The sequence below is a fragment of the Monomorium pharaonis genome, chromosome 3 (assembly GCF_013373865.1).
Source record: "Monomorium pharaonis isolate MP-MQ-018 chromosome 3, ASM1337386v2, whole genome shotgun sequence".
NCBI classification, from domain to species: domain Eukaryota; kingdom Metazoa; phylum Arthropoda; class Insecta; order Hymenoptera; family Formicidae; genus Monomorium; species Monomorium pharaonis.
The window spans coordinates 4,875,215-4,898,268 of record NC_050469.1 but is presented as its reverse complement, the minus strand read 5'-3'; the positions used below and the strand labels follow the sequence as shown (position 1 = coordinate 4,898,268).

The following is a 23,054-nucleotide window of genomic DNA, read 5'->3' as shown; positions in this document are numbered from 1 at the left end:
CGAGAGACGCTGGCCTCGACTTTATAATTTCAAATTTTTATGAGGTTTGTCGTGTACGCCTGACATCTGCGCTCAACAGAGAAAATGCAGGATATTTACTGAGGAAGCAAACATGGACACGGCAGGGAAAACACGGAAATGCAAGGAGCGCCGCAAACAATGTGTTACTTCTCGTACAAAAAAAAAAAGGAGCGCTCTGCGTCCGTGCTTTTTCTTTTTGCAAGTTTAAAAAAGAATCCTCTTCTTCCTCTCCTTTTTTTTTTGGAACAGCCGTTTAATTTTTTTTACATGTTTCAGAAAGTGTGTTTTTATCGTACAAATTTTGTATGCCAAAGGTATATCGAGTTAAACGTAACTCGGTTATATATATGACATTACGCAAATGTGATTTGAGTCGCTTCGGCCGCATATAGATCGCAAAATGTATCGTAAATAAAAAAAACTGTACCGATTGCCGTGAGAAAAATCATTTGCATGAATTTCCTCGCTTTCGACCTCGAATAGCCGAGCGCGTGGCGTTGCTTTAAGAAAGTTCTCGCATCGACTTTCACAAGACCACGACATCTTCGGCATTATCGCGCGCGCTTCTCGAAATGCGATACGGTTATTTACTCTGCGGGATGTGGGGGGGGGGGCCGGGCTTAACTAGGAACAACAATGCAATTACGTTCGCGCGCTGTTTGCGATCGCGAATGAACGGAATTGCGTTTAGCCCCTGTTGCGGGATAATATAAAAACAAAAGAAGTCGTCTATGCCGCGGCGCGTGGAGTTTTAAGGCAGTAGAGCAATAAGAGGGAAGCGGAGTTTATAACATATCGGCGATGCTTAAAAACAAATGGATTCCCTAGAGTCCGGGGAATGTTTACGGTCACCAATGGTTACCGTTATTGTCGTATCGATCGCGTAACGATTTCTAGTTACCTGCACCTGGCTCAACACGTGAGGGGCGGTCCTCTTGCATGCAAGAAGAGATTCACCCCTTGTTTTTCTCGCTTAGTCGATGCTCACTGTTTGCAGGATTCGCTTTAACGAAGCTCTTCTCTTTTTTTTCCCTTCGTTCGACGGTCGATACTACCGCGGCTTAGAACAAAAACTGATAAATGACTCGAATCTTATCGCGAGGTATTGCGTGCACTTTTTCTTTGTAACAAAGATAATGAGATAGTATGCAACGGTACATAAATTCGAGTTTTCTGAATTCTCTCTAGTTCATATTAATTAAAAAAATTCTCTTTTAATCCTTCGAAGCTAATGTTGAATTCTGTAACATATTACTGACGCTGGATCTGCGAGATCAATTTAATATATGTTGAGTAAAAACATTAATTAATTTCAAGTTAATCAAAATGACACAAAACTCATTTTAAAATGAGGTCTAAGTTTATTTTAATAACAATATATAATTCAAGATTTGTAATTGACCTAATTGGGTCCAATTCACTCTGTCAATTACGAAGAATTGGACACACACGTATACACAAGAAAAGAGAAAGATTATATTTTTAAGAGTAATATTGAGGGGTTGCTTTGGTCGTGTGTTTTTTTACTACACCCGTAAAATTATTGTTACTTCTTCAAATACTAGTTAATTGTAGCTGATGCTTAAATGGTTTATCATTCGTCTAAAGACTGCTCTTATCAATCCAAATTGACGCGGACGTTGCGGCGATCGGAATTAGTGCACGCGGATCGGAACGACAATCAGCCCGTAACCGCCGCCACGCCGAGAGAGTATTACCGAGAGCTTAGCGCGGGTTGATACTGCGGACAGGGGTGAAGAGGGATCGGCGGAGAATCGAAGGAAATACGAAGCAGAGATACGCTTGGCGGCACGGGGGAGGGAGTGCGCGAGCCCCGAGAATCACTCCCCCGTTGCCGTCAGAGATGATCGTGCTGCGAATACCGCGCGAAAGATAGATTCCCTTGGCGATACACACCCCGGCAATACCGAATCCTCCCGTTTGCTCCGTTGCGCGTTTGCTTGTTCTGTTTCTCTCGCGCCTGAGTCGTCCCTACGTGCTCCCGGGACTCCTCTGATCTTTGCCGCTTTGTATACAGCAAGGTCACCTCGGCGCCTATCTACCGACGTAGAGCGTAGACGTACGTAAAACCCATTCCACCCCCTACCATTCGTGACGTTCCCTTCTATGGTGGTACCGATTGCCCTTCATGTCCGTGACGACGGATGTGAAAGTCTCGGAGGACCCTCGAAACTTTTCATCAGCATACAGAGGGGTGAGGAGACGGACGTCGCTCGCTCCGCGGATCCGAATGCAGCGGGATGAGACGGGTTTCGTTGATACGTTCTGGGACCGGAATATCCCCGGGCAGCGCAAGACAGGTGATATAATCGGACAAACATGGAGTGTGACGTGTGTGCGTTACCGCGGCGTGGCGAAAGACGTGTAATAAAATATCATGATTCTCGCTTTCCCGCTCGCAAGTACACCGCGATATTTTATTCGTCGCTATCGCGCGCTTCGATTACGCGCTTTGATCATGTTCGGATTAATTTTCGTTCCGCTTCCATTCCAATATCGTAGCGAAACGCGTTATAGGATTCCCTGTTGACCTAATTACAACATTGCGCGAGTATCCGTTGGATTAATTTGTGATCAATCATTTCTCAGTTATACCTTTCACAACAAAAATTGCCGAAGAATTGAATATTATAAATTGAATATTGAATTGTGAATATCATATTACATTCACACATATTGTATTTATCCCCTCTTCTCAAAAAAAATTGTTTACATACAGGATACTTGAAATCAGCGAATTAAAATATTATAACAATAAAGTTTTTAAAAAATTCAGTAAAATAGTTATTTGTAAATTTTTAGTATTATTTGTAAATTCTTATTTATATACAAGGTATTGTTGAAGATGAACGTGTATATCTGACAAAGTAATCATCTTGTGAGAACAGTACATGATTTTATTTTAAAAATGTGTAATTGTATCTTGCAAATGCTTTGGTGCATGGTTCGAAAAAATATATTTAAATACAATTATATTTTTTAGAGAGAATTATATATTTATACATATACATATACATAATACTAACAATAAGCAGTAAAAGATTGTTCTCTATCATCTTTCCTATTTCGCAGACCTATAATCCAATTCAGTTATTAGAATTCAGTTTTCGTCCTCTGTGCACATATGTATACATATAAAAATACTATTTTAAATTTGTTTTATTGTACAAATAGATTGTACAAATAGATTGTACAAATAGAAAGTGCATAAACTAAAAACTTTAATGCATCCTTAATAAGACCGTAACAGCGCTCGAGAGAGTATTCGCGTTCAAAGTATTTCTCGAGAGAAAAACCGTTTAGAATTCTAGTCGCGATTGAGCTGAGCCGAGAGAAAGAGAGAGAGAGAATAAAATTAGTGGTGTGATAACGTAAATAGATAACAGCCGAAAAGAGAGAGAGAAAGAGGGAGGCGAGCGTTACTTCACGAAACTTGGTTTTGCACGGCGCGTAGAATTTCGAGGCACGAAGTTGCAAAGCTTGCCCACCCCGTCCGGAACATTCGACAAATCCAGCGCTTCGTGGATTCGAGGGGTTGCCCTGTTAAAGTTTACCCGCTCCTCTTTCCAAATTATCGGAATTTCCATGGTGAACTCGCGTATTTCGCCTTTGACGCGCGATGCACGACGGAGAGAATGGCGGCGGTATGTCGACGGCGCGGATGTGGAAAGGAAATTTACCACCTCGTGGCAACGAGAGTCCCGCGCATAGCGGAAAAGGAGTTTATCCGGTGACACGAGGTGACAAATCCTCTTAACTGCTGTACCGTCTCGCATTGTTGTGAATAGCGAGCGTATCAACATTGCACGCCGGCAAAGCGCAAATCGTGCGAATTTAGCGCGACCCCTCCCTCTTTCCTCTACCTTCGTTGATGATTAATTCTAAGGGTCGTTTATTCCAGCGGACGAGGATGGGGAGACGTTAATCGTGAAAAAGTAACTTCAGGTTCGGGAGGACTGGCGACTTGTTTTGCGTCGACCGATATAATTGCGTTGCGATAACAAGCTTCCTGAGCGGGTATCAATTCTATCGCAGTCAAAGGTTCATCGCCTATGTCGTGTTCCCGTATTGGATACACGGTCCCGTAAATTCCGTTGTGCCGTCCTATTCGCAGCGTTCCTTTGAAAGGGTCTGGCCCGTCGACGTATATTTCGCCTGGCCTCCACTTTCACTTTCTGCCATAGCGACGTGCTCAGATACAGATCGCGGTCTGTTGACATCTATTGATCATGACATGAATAATGAATGGATACATCGCCTGAATAATGCATGCATCAACGTCGAACAACATCCACTCGATAGCGGTGTATAACTAGTCAGGTATACTATTGGGAACGTTGATGAACACAGTGGCCACTCGCCATTGGCCGGCACCATGATATCGCTACGTGACGCTGCAGGTCGATATATTTTCTTTTACATCCGACGCAGCTGAAGCTAAAATCGAATCGTTTTTCGTTTCGTCCTCGGAAGCGATAAACATTTGGATTCAATTGTCGAAGTGTCGCTTCCACCTCTCAATCTAAATTTTTACATGAGAACATTCACGTTACGTTAAATCAGGTTTTATATAAAACATTTTATGAAACATTCATTTCCGTCATGAAACGTCATTTTTATTAAAAATGTATACGTATATGTAAGAAAGAAAGAATTACCAACTAGTATAATTAACGTGTTACATAATAATTAAAAATAAGATGTTATTATTTTATATTGAATTGAAAAGCATTTGAGTATTTTGTTTGTTATTTAATATTAAATTTGTTACTATTTATATATTTATTATATTTATGATTTATTATATATATATATTTATATATTATTTATTTATTATTTTATGTATTTAATAAAATACGATTGGTAATATTTTGCAAAAATGAAATATAATTCTTTATAGAATAATCTATTTGAAAATAAACTTTTGAAATGTTTAACAATTTTGCACGCGCGGGCATGTGTGTGTGTGTGTGTGTGTGTGTGTGTGTGTGTGTGTGTGTGTGTGTGTGTGTGTGTGTGTGTGAGAATTCAATATTTTTTACATTTTTATTTCTTTCTTTTACAGAAAGTACGTTTAGCGATAAAATGTATTTTGTCGCGAAATTAGACTTAAGTATAATAAATTAATGATCGTTTAATTGCGATGAAAATAAAATATATTATAAACGTGTTTATGTTGTTTTCTTGTAAAGTTTTACTTCTTCATAGTTCTGAAGAACTTCAATTTAATAGTTTCCGAGAAATACAAAGAATTTCGGTTGTCTCGTCTTCTGCGGAGTCTGTAGCTTTGCACTGGTTTTACATGACTGATAAAAGTAGAATCAGCATTTTCTTATTTTGGATTAATTAAGTTGTTAAAACACTGAGGAAAAGTACCATATGGAATCATTTAATTATTCGAAATATTCTTTTCGAAGATAATAAGAAATAAATAAAAATAATAAAAGTTGTAATAAATCAATGCTTGCATAATAAATTCATGTTTGAATTTAAAAATTGATATACATAAATTTGATGTATAGATCTACATGGTAAAACATGCTCGAATTTTTAAGTATCTTTTGAAAATAAAAGAATTAAAATTCTTACAGAGCAATGCTATGCGTTTAAGAGTTTAAAATCTGCGTGTATTAGCTTCTTACAACCAATATACTTTTTTCATTAAACGTGTAATACATATATAATTTGCAAAAATATAAACAAAATCAGAAATTCAAAAAATTATTTAATATAATTGAAGAAATAGTTTAACATGTTAAAAAAATGTGAAACGGTTACATACCTCTGATCTAATATGAGTGATATGTGTATAATATAATAGCTGCAGTATTACTCGTACAATGCAAGGTTCTTAATACCTGCATATATAGTATGAAATACGTCTAACAGCATTTTTGAAAAAGCCATTGAATTTAATTTAAACAAGAAACTGACTAGCCATCTAATGATCGATAGACGATTTACTACGGATGCGTTCCGTTTCATGCATGATGTGCATGGTGCATTTATCCTTGTTGTTTGTCAAACATTAAACGAGGGTGATGCATTATGTCGATTATGCGCATCATGCGCGAAACAAAATGTACATACTCTATGTAATACTATACAAAAGTATCGCTGTCTCTGTCATACTTGTTTTACTTGTATCCTGCATGGAAAAACTCGTAATTATTTATTTGTTATTACGCATCTTAATTGTTAATGTATTATTTGTCTCTGAGATATATATATATCTCATTTTATGTTTCGGTACTGCTGCTTTCAGCGCGCTTTATCTTGGGGAGTTAGAAATAATACTTATATCTAAATCTAGAAAACTTAATTTTTCTCCGTGATATTGTAAAGATACTTGTTAACTTGCACGAAAGAACATAACAAAAACCTGTCTTAAGAAATGTAGAGGTTAACATTAACGGCTAACAAAGGGGTACAAAAGAATAGAGTGTGTGCTTTAGCCGTTAGGCAAGAGAGAACGTTAATGAAAGAGCCACCGTAGAATTGCCTCGTGGCATGCAAACAAGTTGGGCTGTCGGTCACCCTCAACTACTGGCTTGCTACAGAGGGATTGCGGGACTCGCGGCTGCAGGATGAGAAGGCGGGAAGAGAGCCTCTTAGTTGCGTTAAGTTAGGTAGTTGCCGCTATTTGCGGCTCATTGGTACCATAATTAGTTTTCCTCGTGAAGCCTCGGTCGACCAAGCTCGATAGGCAGGCAGTTTTAGGTGAGGGCGGCCGAACGTGCGGAACGGCGTGGGTGCCTCGCCGACTCGACGGATGGAAAGTGCCCCTTCGCAACGACGTTCTTGTCGCGGGTTTATCGAATTCCAGGGCCGCGCTAACTCGATCAAGCCCCAGCCTTCAGAATATTTACTTCGCGGAAGGGAAGGCGTAAAAGCGCGAATAAAGGCACAGACGACTAATCCCGCTTGTTGTTTCGCCGTAATGAGCGGCTAGAAAATTTATCCGTCCTTTGAATTAAAGTTGAATTCGGCACGGCGCGCGGCGTGGCGTGCCCCTCTCATCATGCTGTTTGTGCAACGCGAGGAATATTATAATATATTTCCGTTTATTTAAACGGGTTTTCTGTCGGGATTAAGTTTCGAAGAACATTCATATTGCAGAAAGAGCGCGAATCCTGTACGATCGAGGATTTTATGTGATTACAGCAATAATTTATATAACTCAGGACGTGCGCAAGTGCGTTATATTCTAATTAATCTCCCTGTCCGTTCGGTTAATCAAACGCGACCGGGCGGAAAACGGTTACTGCAGTACGTGGTAAATACCGATAATATTAGTTGAGCGCTCGCGGTTGAAGCGAGGTTTCTTGCCGGCAGGTCACGCGACGCGGTTTATACAGAAATACTTAAAAACCAGGACAGGATAGCTAAGAAACGCCGATAATAATAAAGTCACGATCAGGCGAGGCGCGTTATATAAAATAAAAAGGACAGGGGAAAAATGACAAAAAAAAAAATTGCAATCACGGTAACTTTCTTTAACGGTGGCCACGTCAGAGAAGCTGATGCCATTATACCGCGTCTCGTTGTTACAGGCTCCGTGAACGAGGCTGGTGTTTTTGCGCTGCGAGGCAGGCAAGAGGGCAGCCGGCGTGCCAGACGTACCACCACCAGCACGACGAGCACAACGACGTCCAGCTCGACGTTGATACCCTTACCTGACGAAGTAGTGCAACCCGCGGCCCTTTTGGCCCCTGAAGAGGAGTCATGGTCTACCAGCTCTTCCACCACGGCCAACATCGCTCTATCCTCGGACATGGCCGATACGTCGTCCAATCCGCCGCTGGAGCTTGTAGTGAAGCCTCATAGTAAAGTCATCTTACCCTGCGAACTGGATGGGAATTACTCGAGATTACTGCTGCCAGCGGCGAGGTAACAACAGCCTGCTCGATTTTCAATCGATCTTTCGCGCGATCGTAAATTGTTGAAATAATATTTTCGTTAAAATTATCGGAAGTACGAAGTGTATGTGAAACATTTTAAATGAAATCTGTCTAGGCGAAAAAATATCGCGCTTGAATTTCAAATGAATAGCGTAATATGACGCGTACTCGATAATCTCCATTTTCTTTCGTTGTAGTGTCTAAAATAAATTTTCATTTATTTCCCTATCATGTCTTCATAATAATATTCCCTTATTATATTAATGCATATTAATATCCGGTTTCTTTAATGAACGTTATTCACTAACTTCCGCGTTGAATGCATCACGATGATTTCCCTCTTTACGGGAAACAAAATCGCTTTGTGATACTAACCGCGCGGGCGCACGGCTGAAGTATCTTTGTCGTCCGAAGATCGGGCGTAACGAAGTTTGTTAGGTGAACTAATAATGCGGACGCGGCGCCCCTTGTCAGAAGTTACAGAATACGACCGCCGACGTGGCTGCACGAGGGTAGTCCGGTGGATATGATCACGATAGACACGAGAACGGAAATGAGCGGAACTGGGCATCGATACATCGGTGATTCGACAACCGCGGCGTTGCACATAGACAACGTCAGATTAGAAGACGACGGTGTGTGGGCCTGCACCCTGGAGAATGACCAGGGGAAGATCCTCTTTGGCAAACCGGTCAAGCTAGTCGTCCTCGGTGAGTACCTTACGATTTTCTTCCGAAGTTTAATTTTTTCAAGTTTTATTGGATTTTCTATTGACGCGAAAAATTAAGTTCGCATGGCCGAGAATTATCTTGGGAAATTTAGCGCCGTTCATTCTTCATGCCGTATTTGCTAATCTACACACAAAAAAATATCGATTCTACTACCAAGAAAAGCGATTATTCAGTTTACTTTTTTTCTAATAAGTGATAATTGTCTTTAATAAAGAATATTTTCTTGATAGTCTTAAAATACTTGTCATAAATTTTTTTAGAATTTATTATTATATTGAAATAAAAATGTATACTCTTTCGAAAAATATTACAAAATTCGAAATCGAAGAAAGTCAAAATAATAAGTAAATTTAATTTTTATGTTAACTTAATATTCTTGAAGCACTATCGTGAAGTATTACATTACTACGAATATATTACTTTAGAGTATATTTTGAACAAATTTTATAGTTATAATAAACTTCTCCGACAAATTTACGGATATATATACCCTTTATTTATTTAATTAAATTATTAACTATATTTAATTCAAATATTTCTCTCTCTCTCTCTTTCTCTCTGTGTGTGTATGTGTACAATAAAATTTGTTTTAAATAAATACTTATTTATAATAAATAATGTATTTCAAGACTAACTTTTATCAAGAAGATTTTTTGCAAATATTTCTAAGCAATAATTAGCATTTTGCGTAAAATATGATCTTTGTGATCGTTGATTGCTCTACTACTGCGTAAATAATTTCTAATTTCTACTGTATTTGATTTATATACAATCGAAGAAAATATCTCACTGCATATGTTAAAAACTTGATAAAGCTTTTAATTAAAGCTCTATTAAGTCATCAAAGATTTACATATAAAACAAAAATATCCAAGTTTGAAAAATATTTCTATCCAAATAATTGATTCTTTAGAATATTTTATCTTGATTTATATTTTATGCGATCGATATTACTCGAATATTTTCGCCGCTTAACGATTGTATTGTGTAAATCAAAATAACTTTTTTCTTCATGTAATATGGTACGAAGAATTTTTACAAAAAATGATGAATTTTTTTGGATATAACGTGCATTTTTATATGCGCTCTGTAAAAAAGTGAGATGTATGTGAATTTTTTTTCGGAAATGTGAGCGTATCTTGCATAAAGCCTTTCAATTTCACACGAATGATTAAATTCTCGCAAAATTCCGACTGATAAAGTTTTTTAGGAATGTGCCGGATACATTTAGGAGCGATAACATACGAGAGAAAAATTTTTCCGCGGCGCAGCGTATAATCGAGAAAGCAAACTTTTACTGTTCCCAACACTTTTCTCATTTTTACATTCTACATAATTCTTTCTTAAGAACCATTATTGCATTCAAATAATGACATTTAGTGTTTCAATTCTAAAAATGCTAAATTTTAAGACTTACGTTATTCGTTAAAATACATTGACACTTTCTTTGAAATATTTAATTTTTCTAAAAAAAAAGTTTTTCTTTTGATATTCGTTTTTTATCATGGACTCTTCTGTAGCAATATTTGTTTTGCCTGTCTTATAATTTAATACTAATTAAAACACAACTAATATTAAAGTTATACAATGCGGATGTATATTGCACGACCTACTGCAAGAAACTTCGTGGCATTTCTTACTCTTGTTGCACCGAGACTTAAGCAATGTGGGTATCGTGCTGGGTAAAAGTGTTGCCGTCCTCAAGAAGAATTTCTGGCAAGTGGGTCGGATCTCCGGAAATCGGGGGGGAAGAGACGTTTCAAGCTGCCTGAGTCGCTGGTAATGGCAGAATTTATGCATATTAATTCGCGCCACTTGGACCCGGCGGTCGCATCTCGCTACGACATGAATATGCATTCGTCCTAAAAGTTCGCCCTAAAGCATTTTGCCTTCCTCTTTTTTTTTCCTTCTTCTTTTCCCTTCGCTCGACGGACGCGTCATTCGTTCTGCCGGCTGCACTTGTCTCCGCGACGCGACGTGCACGTTTACGCGAAACAATTGCGCCTGCACACCGCATGGTTGACGTGCGCGTGACGCTCTTCGAAAGCTCACGCGCGGCCCATCCCGGTCGAAATAAAGCGCTTGCCTCTCCGTCCCTGTTTTTAATATCCGACCGTCAAACAGAGAACGAAGAATACGACGAGCTTTTATCTCTCGTGGTAACGTGGTACGTTTACTCGAGCCGAGCGTGTGTGCAGTTGTATCACTCTCTTCGCCTGCATTTTTGTGCGTCCTTCTCTGTACGCCGTTCTCTCTGATTACTGCTGGTTCCCGGCGATGTTTATTTTTCGGTTCCCACGCGCGAGCGCTTTCCACTGACAACGAGCCTTTACTGGCAGTGTATACATACTCGCGGCGTTGCTTAGCATGGCACTTTTGAACGTTAACGTAGACCAGGATATTATCTGCGCTGTAGAAAGATCTTTCTGTTGAATTTCAACATGATTTTTACGAGACATTTTCGAACTGTTCAAATAAACCAGGACAACTTTTTGGTGTACTAATTTCTTGCGATCTATACAAATATAAACTTTACTTTCATCAAAAATACTGGAAGATGATGGGGAAATAAAGTTTCTTCTCTTGATAAATGAAATCCACTTGATATTGACTAACGACTACAAACGTTTCCTTGTTCGCTAGTAAATCTCGAGAAGTTTAATTCGTGTATAATTGGCTTATAAATAAAACGCTCACGCGTAATATCGGCAGATGAATTTGGACTGTTTCGAAAATAAATTCTGAAAACGTGACCAATTACTTTCTTTCACTTCTCGGCGCTTCCACTTATTCCGTGTATCTCGATGAACTGCACCGACTTCATAAATCTCTGGATTTATATCTTCTCTATTGTGCCTTTCGCAAACCGGTCGAGTAAATACGAAAGAAGAGCGCTAAAAGTTGCCTGCCGCATGAAATATGGCACCGAAATCCGCGCGGCGCACGATAAGACGTTGAGTACACTTAACGTCTACCCTGGCGAAGTCGAGAAAAACAAATCAACCCCCGGGTGTTCCGACCCGGAAGCGCGCGTCCAGCACGCCAATGCGGGCAAAGTAAGCTTTCATTGAAATGCAATGGCTTGTATTTCTTTCATACTTTGTTTTGTGCATTATACCTTGCCATACATACCGGCTTCGCGAATCGCGAGATGAGAGATATACCGTCGCGCAGTTGTATATACATTAATATCCGTATATCGCTACAAATACATTAGATTTAATGTTATAATAAAAACATGTTTTATTTATTTAATTAAAAAACTGTTTTTCTCTTTTACGTATTATAGCTATCAATGCATTCGTAAAAGATTAATTACATAATTATAATCTACAATTTAGAAGAAAGTACTAAATAAAAGGATAAGTAGAAGTGTGTAATAAAAAATAAATAATTATGTAATTATGTGATATATATTTATTCATAATTAACGGTGTATTAATTTTATGCTTATTTTACTCTGACAATATCAGGATTATCGTGTCGGATATTGTTTCGGCTTTTAGAAGCTCTATCGATTATCAGAAAATTTGGGTCAATTTACGACAAATTTAATGGTGGTTGCAACGTCGGGTCGATGTGACACCTTTTGATAATAATTCCATAATGTACGTGGTGTACGTTGATGATTATCATGTTTCTCCGGTTATCGAACTTAGCTTTAGCTATGTAACGCATACCGCATGTCGCTCATAACTGTAACATAAAGCTGAAAATGAGGAAATACAAACTCAATTTGCAACATAGAATTTTCAATTATTCCCTGATATTTTCGTGTTTACAATATTCAATTATAATACATACGAATACATAACATACTTTATATTAGTTTAAAACGGCATATTTCTATATGCGATTAATATTGTCAAATGCATGCTGACAGAGTCATTATAATTTTGCAATCTATTATTGCTACTTTAAAATGCAGAACATCGAGTCAACGAAGAGCATTAATCAGAATGCATGACGATAAAAAGGATTATAGTGAATTAACAAATGTGACATGCAGGTAAATAATAATAATTGGTAAATACAATGTATGTTATTAACGGAAATAAGTCGTGAAAGATTATTTAGGAAAATTACAAAGGCAGATTAATAGGAAACTGATTTTAATAAATTTTCTTTATCGTGCGTATAAAGGGGATTATATATGAATTTTCAAACATATTTCAGTATCTTGCAAGTAATCTCAACACCGTCGTATATTTTCTTTTTCGAAAACCTGGATCGATTTAGATGGGGAAGTGCATCTGAAAGGGAACAAAATGCGAATAAGTTTTTCTTTAGCGATAACATCATGACGCATGTCCCGCGAACTCATCACCTCTACTTTTCACCGATCATTGGAAATTCAGCCGTTTTATCCTACAGGCGAAGCGCGTAGAAGGGGAGGACAGGGGTAACGTCCGTCTGCGGCTGATAGGGATAGATTTGCCTAGCGTTACCCGGGTGCTCGACGCCGAATCCGCGAGCGAGAAAAAGTTGAGAATAATGCACGTTTTATGCGGTTGCCAGGTTCCCCGTATTTTATTCGACAAATAGACAGGGATGTTAAGGCGCTCGTCCTTAACCTCGCGCACAGTCTGTGGCTTTCTCAAGATTCATCTTTAGACCATCCACACGCACGCGCGCGCATATACTTGCATAATCTTTCCTGCGCCTTTTCAAAGCACCTTTCGTATCCTCTTCCTTCTCACTGCATTTTCATATTAAATCGAGATTCGGATTACGGAATATAACGAACGTTTCTTTCGTGCATTCGCTGGACTATTTTCTACTCTAATGCTATTCATTTTTCGTATCTTATCCCTTCGATCTCTCATTAGCCTCCTTTGCAGTTCTTTTATTTGACTTTCGTTTGCATCACATATATAAATATTTAAAAAAGAATATGCGTATATGTTTTAGTTTGAAATTTTTTTATGTACTTACATTTATTTTGGTATCAGAGTTTAGTTTACTTGCCGCACACTAAGGTAATAAATTTATAGATTTTTCTGTATTTCTCTCACTTCTTCTTTTCTCCGTTGCTTTCTTCGTATTTTCCCTTTTTCTCTCTTAAACGGGAATTCAATTTACTGCCATCCTTTCCTGTTTGCGCGTGTTGTGGAAAGATCTGACGTCCACATTTAGCAGCTTACCGGCACTTGCAATCGTTATCATTCGATTCTTTCGATTTTTCATTTAACTCTCCATCCCTATTCTCGTTGTAGTCTTTTGCTGTTTTTCTGTCCTTTTCTTCCAACTTGTCTCTCTCTCTCTCTCTCTCTCTCTCTCTCTCTCTCTCTCTCTCTCTCTCTGTTCCCTTTTGCCTTTTATCTTTCGCTTTTCCTGCAAGCTACCACTCTATAAAGCTGACAAGATCGGTATAAGGTACAGAGAAATCTTGTTGTCTGGCGCGAACAGAGGGCATTCCACTGTCTGACCAATATCGAACTACTCCCCTTTTGGCCGACTATACGCGTGTCTCTCCATTCCTGCCGGCCAATGGCAAAACTCCATCGGTATACATATAGAGCTACGTCAACGAAATTCGTGGCATTCCGCTCTCTCGTATCGTCTTTCGATTGCGCTCGACGTCGCGGAGCTTTTTGATTCATGTACATATCGATACCGTTGCTCGAGCATGTTTGACCTCAGTGCGATTCGAGGAAATTGAGATCCTTGTCACAATGTTTTACGACACTTTCTTCAAAAAATTATGTCCTTAATCAGCAGCGATGAAGCGCTAAAGTTTATTCGGAAATTCTTGCCATTCTGAAACAAATACACATGCTGCATGCAAAATTCATATATCATTTTTATTCCAGAAAAACTAATTACTTTAGAAATTCGTGCAACTTTATTAGTTTATCATCAACATTATGTATTCTATCATATAAAGATTACTACATTTTAAGTTTTATTTAAAAGAAGCTTTATCATTTTAATCTCACAACGTTTCAATTTAAAAAATTTACTGCATATTTTCAAAGGATACACAAATTCAAACGTGATTAAAGAATAGAGCCGAGATCAGAATATTTCATAAATTTATTTTTTCATTTTTGTAACAATTTATTATTCTTTGTTCTCCATGGGCAATTATCATGTTCATTATTATTTTCTCGCACACAGCCTTCGAAAGTCGAAAGTGCATGTTTGACTCGTTCGTCTCTTTTCTTTTTTTTACGTGCTCTTTGTTGCTGTGCTACCAAGACAAAAAGAAAAGCGTATCGAAAGGAATCGGCGTAGCTTATTGTTTTTATTATCATTATTATCATTTAAAAGAGGAAACGTCACACTACTGAGTATAAATCCGCGTGTCGTGAATAGGACAGAGGACATTTACACGAGGCGCTAGTTAACGATACAGAAATCGTAATAGCAAGGCCTGCGTGTGCAAAACTCGTCGACCACGTGGCAGCTGCGCGGTGTAATTTCGAACGTCAAGAGGATTGTCTCTTGTTGATTGGAAAAAAAAAAAATCGTCGTTGCATCAACGCGGCGATTGCATGCTGTCACTTTGTCGTCGTATATATGTGCGCATAAACGGGAACTGTCACGTGGTCTTTTTGTCACTCGACGATCGTTCGCGACGTGAGCGTTGACGCGATTTATTCGTGACTTTGTCAGCAGGCTGGAACGATTAATTAATTTTCGGTAATTTAAATGTAATTGTCGGACGTGAAAGTACTCAAAGCCGTTAAATAAAATTAGCAATGCGCGCGCGCGCAAAAATAATTGAGTTTACTGACGCTGCGTGTTATTAAAGTACTCTCATTAAGTTCTGTTTCATCATCACTGTTTATGATTTATTACATGTTATTTATGATTGATTAGAAATAATTCGACGGCAATACGTTTGGAAAATACAGTCAGTTAAAAACTGTTTTACGATTCTATTGTGCTTGCACTTTACGTGTGATGAAGTAGAATCGCAGCGTTCTGATTTTTATGATCTAATTGTTGCAACAAACTTTGAATCGTACGAGTAAAATATCGTTTGTCATAAGAAAATATTTGGATTTGTAGATATATACAAAAATGTTTTTTATTAACGTTGCCAAATCGCTCCGCGATGATATGTGAGATGAACAAATTTAATAACTAATTTCTCATGTTATTATATTAATGATTTGTTTGTTTCTATAAATGCAATTTACTCATCAATAGTCTGACGTGTATAATAATATACAACCATATATAAATAAATATCCTTTCATTTATTTTGCATTATTTTTCTTGCATATCATAAATATAATATTTACATATTTTATAACTAATTGCTTGACAATTAAATGTTAAAAATTTGTAATTATGTTTGTCGTAAAACTATTAAGTGACGTTAAGTCATGTAATACGTTGCAAATGCGGCAAATATTTTAATAACAGTCAAGAGTTGCTTTATATTTGATTTATACGACGCTTCGAGTTGATGATTTAATAAAGTGAATTTAGCGGCTTGCAAGTGGGATTCGCAAAATTTGATGCAAATTGTATTCGCGAATAATTCGCTGTGTCGAGTTACGTACTCTCGTAACTCTCCATACAGGCTCAGCGCCTTTACACTCAAGTGCAACGTTAATATGCTTGCTCTCGTACGTGGGAGAGTAGCCGCAGAGCCGGGTACGCAATGTACAACTCGTACGCACACTTAGACAATCATTGTTCCAGACCGGTGGAACAAGGGGACAGTGGGACCGGGGCATTAGCGCAGGTGGAGTAAATTAGCGCATCAAAGCCCAGCGTCATACTACTACAGTGCCCAGTGATTATTGACGCGAGCCGAGTATTGGCCACTAACTACCCATTGAGTAGCTGAAGGTTGCCTCGTAATTAATGGAACACTCAATGGGGCATCCCCGAGCTGTCGTCGTATCGCGTGATGTAGCTGTTCACGTTGCTTTCTGATGGATTTTCAACGGAACACGAGTTTTTATTTCGGCCGCAGTGATACATTATTACAAAACCATCTCGAAAGAGTGGTGGCCTAATTATGAAAATTTTATTAAAACCGGCCGTGTTATTCACAACTCGTTGAATTTCATAATTAATAAAACTCTGATGCACAGCGTTATTTTAATTACGGCGTGAAGTTATTATATATTAATAAAAAGAAGCAGACATAAATATTAATTAATGAAATAATATTTTTTTTGCTAATAATATTAATTATTGACTTATTGATTATCGCATTTTGTAACAGCGTCATGTGCAACGAACCGAATCTTTTTGCTGACTCAATAAGATTTACGAGACACTGAAGCTAAATGTAAATGCACTGTTCTCCATTTATCTCGTGCTAGTGTTCTTGCGAGTAGCAGATTGATCGGTGTAAATTGCATACGCATTATGCACCAGGTAATTGCCCATTTATCTCGAAAGACTGGTTTACAATCGCGTCGCGATACGTGTATATCTATAGATAGATAATGTATCCGAAGACCAGCCCTGTGTGTCTTGTGATTTATGTAGTGCAAAAGAGCAGCCGTGTTAATCGTGTAATTAAGTTAGCCACTGATTTGGCGCTCTCTCTCTCTCTCTCTCTCTCTCTCTCTCTCTCTCTCTCTCTCTCTCTTTCTCTCTCTTGTGACAGTTTGCATTTTCGACGACAATGTTTTCCAAAGTTTGCATTTCAAATGTAATTAATGCCGAATTAAATACTGTGCTAATCTCCCCCATGCGTTTTATATATAAAATTGCGCGTAATGCACTGGGGGGATTTCGATATTTTATACGCAGTATCGGCTTCTTTCACGCATTAGCTTCGACAGAGTTAAAATTAATTATTAACGGCCCAGAAATGTTAGATACAATTATATTATAATCTTCTTTTAATGCGAAAAATTTAATATTTTTTAAATTTACATTTTCGTGTCACACTTTTTTATAATATTTAGTTTTTTGTTATTTTTTAAATTAATTTTTTGTGTGAGATTATTTAAAATTAATTAAATATATTAAATGTACCATAATCATGGTAATAATAGAACGACTGTATTATAAGATATACACGTAAACGAGAATCAAAGAAAGTTATCTTAAAGGCTGTTCTTTTACTTTTTTTTTATTCCCTTTCTCTCTCTCTCTCTCTCTCTCTCTCTCTCTCTCTCTCTCTCTCACTCTCATCTCATCTCATCGAACATATTCGAGTGTATGCGTGACGTTCATGTGTCGGTAGTCCGTATTGAAGTGGAGTGGCAAGTCAATAACCCCGAGCTTCCGAGCGGCGGTGCACTCGAAGGGCTGTCAGTCGAACCGAAAGCTCTCCTGGCTTTACGACGTTATCGTCCGTGTGCATTTAGCGTTGGTCAGCGATATGCGACGGCCACTGTTTCCGGTGTTAAAGAAAGTGCACTTTGGCTCATGCTACGCGCTAGTTTCCACGAGCGCGACGCGATTAACGATCTGCAATGGAAAGCGCCTCTGTCGCGGAAACGCTTGTTGAGCAAGCGCTTTTCCTGCTAGCGCATGACTATATTTCTGTGTCGAATCATATGATTTTTACATTCTTTTGACCGTTGATTTGTCACTATTGAAAAATATTGTAAAATTATGATTTAGTCGTTTATTCGTATTTTCTTTCAGTTCAACATTAATTATAATTTAAGTTTAGAGCGACGCACATTTTTATTGTCATGGTAACGACAAACTAGGTATGGTTACCTAACCCAATTTTAATTGTTTATAATTTTTATAAAAATAAACATATGAAAAAAAAATATTTTTTTAAATACCATATTAAGGAATGCAACAGTAGTAGCAAATGTATATATTTATTAACAAATATTACAAGAAAAAAAAAACAGAAGTTAAACATTTTGTATTTTTGAATTTAAAAAATCAAGATAATAGGTTTTTAAATAGTATTCCGAAAACTAGAAACTGTAAAGTTAAAAAGAAAAATATTATAGTCATATCTTTCAAAAATGAATAATATGGCATATCTGTATACGAACTTCAAATCTTGATTTTTTTAAAGTTATATTTCAAAATTGTAACGTATTATTGACGCACATTATAATTACATCATTCATATTTATTTTATTGTTGTATATCCTTGTATGCTACAGTAAAGGTGTTTGTGCGCTCGGAATAATCTTGTTTCTTCTCGATTAGATTAAACTAAAATCTGATACATGGCTGAAGTTCGATACAATCGTTATTACACTTAATATTTCGTGACGTTATAAGTCTGCCGAAGTCGATAACAAGATTTATCAAGACGTAGGATAATGCTCCTTGATCTTTTGAGCCCGGTTTACTGCACCTTCTTGGAAATAAATGGTTTATTCTGGCTTCGTTGACTCGCTTCATCCGGCAACTTAATTAATCACTCGTGCACTATGCGTCCGCTCTCATGATGATTTCGGGAGGATCGGGGTGCTTGCACCGCAGTACACATGCCATTGTTCTGTTTTCTGGCCTGCTAGGAACGCGATAATTAGTTGGCTAGGACTGGTCGTTCGATTGCTTGTTCAGTCGCCGCGCAAACAGCTGCGGAACAATCTCTGGTGTTCGATAGGATTTAATGATGAAACAAGACCGCAATCCCATTCGTGATCTCTCGGCCGTGCATATTTGTTTCATGATGTGTGAGAGTAACGCGGCCAAGTTAATCTACGTTCTCCGTCTACCGTCTCATTCCCCTTTTCTTACAAATCTAATGACAAGCCTTTCGAATTGAGTGCTGAGAATAAAATAATTTTAAATGAGCATAATAATTAGGTAAACTAAAAAATATTTTAAATAATATATTTAAAATGGTTTTTAACGTTTTTTAATTTTAATTTTTTATAATTTTTAATTATAGCATTTTACGTAATTTTTCGTTGTAGATAAAATAATATAAAACCGTATTATAAGTACCTCTCGTTATAGAAAACTTTTTTCTTGCTTTTAATAAGAACATTTCTTTGTCAATGTTTGGAGACTTTGTTAAAAAGAGAATTAAGATAAGCATAATTCAAGTCGCGTGTACTCAAGTTTTTACAGAACTTCTTGTATACTTTTAAGGTTACATAATGACAGGGAACATTATTCGAAACATTATTCATTCTCAGCATTCAGTACTGGTCTCCAAAAAGACAAAAAATACACTTTTTGTATATTCTTGTGTTCGAGGTACAGTAAATATCTTCCGCTCGGGGATTAAAGGAAAAAGAGGCGACGTCAAATTATATCTCTGCTGTTTCCTGGCGTTTAATTTTAAGAAGCAAGAAAATCCCGTCGCTTTTGTGATACTCAACGTCCGCGACTCATTTCTATGTGTGAGCTTTATACTTTATAAGTTGATAGTGGAGCTCAGTGGTGATGTCTGTTTTATACAACGGATTCAATATAATATACGTAGTATCTTCTTTTTGTGCATTTACTTAGGTTTCTGAGGTGATTTTCTCTTCAAAAAAAAATTTGCTCTGACGCAAATTTGCTTAAAATACAGGATCTCACGTCAAGTATAATATATATACCTAAACTTTAAACCAGTTATATGTTGATATACATACATACTACATTATATATCTAATTATTTGATAACTAGCCATACATAAAATGTTAAATAAAGATCGCGCAAAACATAATAAAACGCACAACAAAAATTTGAAAATGAAAAACAAATATAATTTAATTCTAGATGTGAAAAAATTTATAAATTAAACATGAAATCTCGCTTTATAAAAATCGTTTTTTAAGTGAGTTTTTTATGCGATAAATTTTATTAGAAAAGCCTTATGTTTCTTTGTGGTAAAGTATCTTTGACGAAATAAAAATTGACACGTTTATTCCGACTTAAAAATATTTTATAATTCTACATTTGCACAATTTTAACAGCAATAATTTTTTATTTGATATATTATTTGTAAAATTAAGCTTTTTCAATTCCATCATATTAATATTATCAATATGTAGAAGATAATATATATATGTAACGCTCTTTAAAGCTTCTTCCTGCATAGAACTGGAGCACCCGTGGACTTTAAAAACGGTGTCCATATAGGTGAGAGCGTATTGAAAAGTCGCGAAACCAATTCGAGCGTAGATTCAAAGCTACCTCTGATATTGACTATCTATTCAATCGGTCCCCACGGATCTGATTTCCGTTTATTACCACGTTGCTGGAGTAGTATCACATCTTCAGTTAAGCGAAAAATCGAAGCGGATATGAAAGTAAAAACAATTTCATGGCTATGCTTCATCTTGACGCACGTGTATATGTATTAATATATCGATTTGCAATATGGCAAACAAATTGGTTTTTGCATATTGCCAGTTTGTCGTCCTTTCCCTCAAATACTTTACGTCTTATTTTATATGTATATATTCTGATTTTTTTTCTCTTAAAATCCATGAATCTTTTATAATTGTCTGATTTGTAACTTATATAAATTTATTCAATATTTATTATTTTTCTAATTAAGTACAACAAATAAGTAAAATAACTCTCTACATACATGTGCGAAAAAATATTATCTTTTATACGAAAGTATGAACATAAAATATTTGAATAATGAATTTGATAAAAATTTAGAAAAGTCATTGGTTAGGCAATACGTCGCAGCTTCAGAAATACGTTTTTCACGTGGGAATTTCTGCGAATAGATAAGAAGACTGATGTGCATTGTGAAGAGAAGCGAAATCCCGACGTATTTCTGCTACGGGAGTTTGGTGTAAAACTCTCAATAACTCGCACAGTGTGTGAGCGAAATACAAAATGAACGTGATGCTGCGTTCGTTTCGAAAAATTGACAGAAATCGCGCATTGCTATTTAATTATTATGCCAGATTAACAGAATTATCCGCATTATATCTCATTACAATACTAAAAGTAGTAATAATTATTATTATTCGGTAATTATTATTTTATATTTTAAAAAGAATAAATTAAAATTATTTTTTTTATATAAAATATAAACGCCGTTTTAAAATAATTTATAAAATAAATTGCAGAGTGACGGAAACTTTGAGATATTCTCGAAAACGGTTTGATGTTATTGGAAAGTTAATTAGCGTAAATGTTTTTATAAAATTAGAAGCTATTTTAACCACTTTTAATGACAAGATATTTCCTTCTCCGAACGTTTCTATCATTTATTGCTAAGTACATAATTAATATTTTATAAAGATTTTATAAGCTTCTCGCTTCCTTTCTGTGAAATATGACATGAAAAATTAATTTTACTTAACTACGAATGACATTTGCCACAGATTTATTTATATTTTGATAATGAATTGACTTTTTTAAAAATAATTTACTCTAGCGTTATTACGTATTATTTATTTTATAACGTATTATCTTATAATTAAGTAATTCATGTTGTTTCATATTAGAAAAAAGATTTTATTATACATTTTATCAGTTTTATTTCTAATAAAGATATAGAACGTATACTTGTTGTAATATAATACGTCTCAATGAACGTTTCTGCTTTTGATATTTTATAATAGTAAAATAATATAAGGCAATTAATTTTTATATATTTAATTTTATCGTATGAATAATACATAACTTTTTCAAAATCTAATATAACTTTCGTACAGCTAAAATACGCGTAACCATTTATAATTCTGACGGATCAGAGAAACTATTGGCCACGCGAAATACGAAATTTTTCAAGAGATGTTAATCTCGGAACATCTGTCACAAGTCTAAGATTATATGCGCTCGTATATGTACGTGTGTGCGATCTGCAGAAATTATGACATAAATCACACATCCTTCCATCCCCAAACACCCGCGTCTTTCTCCCACTATCGCACGGCCAATTGTCAATTTTTCTCAGCGTCGTAGAGCTCGCACCCCATCCATAAGATCGCTCTCAAAGAGATTTGCCAGCGGCGAGCGATGGATGGAACGCGATGGATGATAAATATGGGGTAGCGCCAGGAATAGGGGAACATGCATAAAGCACTGAAAAATTGACACCACCCAGCCGAGGTAACGGGCGATCTCTGCAAAGTATATAACGTTAGTCGTTAGGAGATTTCATCTTTCCGCCCTTCTCTTCGTCTCGTCCTCGCGCGTCCTTCTCTCGTCCCGTCGGCTCTCCTTACCATCTCTCGTAGCATCTCTTCTAGTCGCACTCTTCGTTTTATTGCAAGTACGTGAGAGATTAGCGGATTAGCCGCGTGCAAAGCATTGCTGATCAAAGTCTACAAAAAGCGTCTCAAATAGGGATCATCGTCTTTCTCTCGGAAGGAAACTTACTTCTCATCGTAATGTTCGTATCCTATGTAAATGCATGAGTAAGCGAGGAAATGAGGGAGAGCAGGAGAGGGTATACGTGATTAGAAAAAACATTAGTATAATATATTGTATATAATATGTATGATATTATACGATTGTTTTTATAATAATATTTTAAAAAATTAATTCTTGTATTTTTCTCGATGGAAC

General features: G+C 36.7%; 1 protein-coding gene across 6 annotated transcripts in view; it reads left to right on the top strand.

Annotated features, from left to right (window-relative positions):
* LOC105838083 (hemicentin-2) overlaps positions 1–23,054 on the top strand; it is a 361,527-nt gene that overhangs the window by 195,983 nt on the left and 142,490 nt on the right. For 5 of the 6 annotated variants that reach the window (XM_036284191.1, XM_028191696.2, XM_028191695.2 and 2 more), the window contains exons 4-5: positions 7,596–7,932; positions 8,418–8,653. In XM_036284191.1, the coding sequence (XP_036140084.1) occupies positions 7,596–7,932; positions 8,418–8,653 (573 nt within the window). The remainder of the gene's footprint in view (positions 1–7,595; positions 7,933–8,417; positions 8,654–23,054) is intronic. The other variant, XM_028191705.2, reaches the window with a different exon arrangement.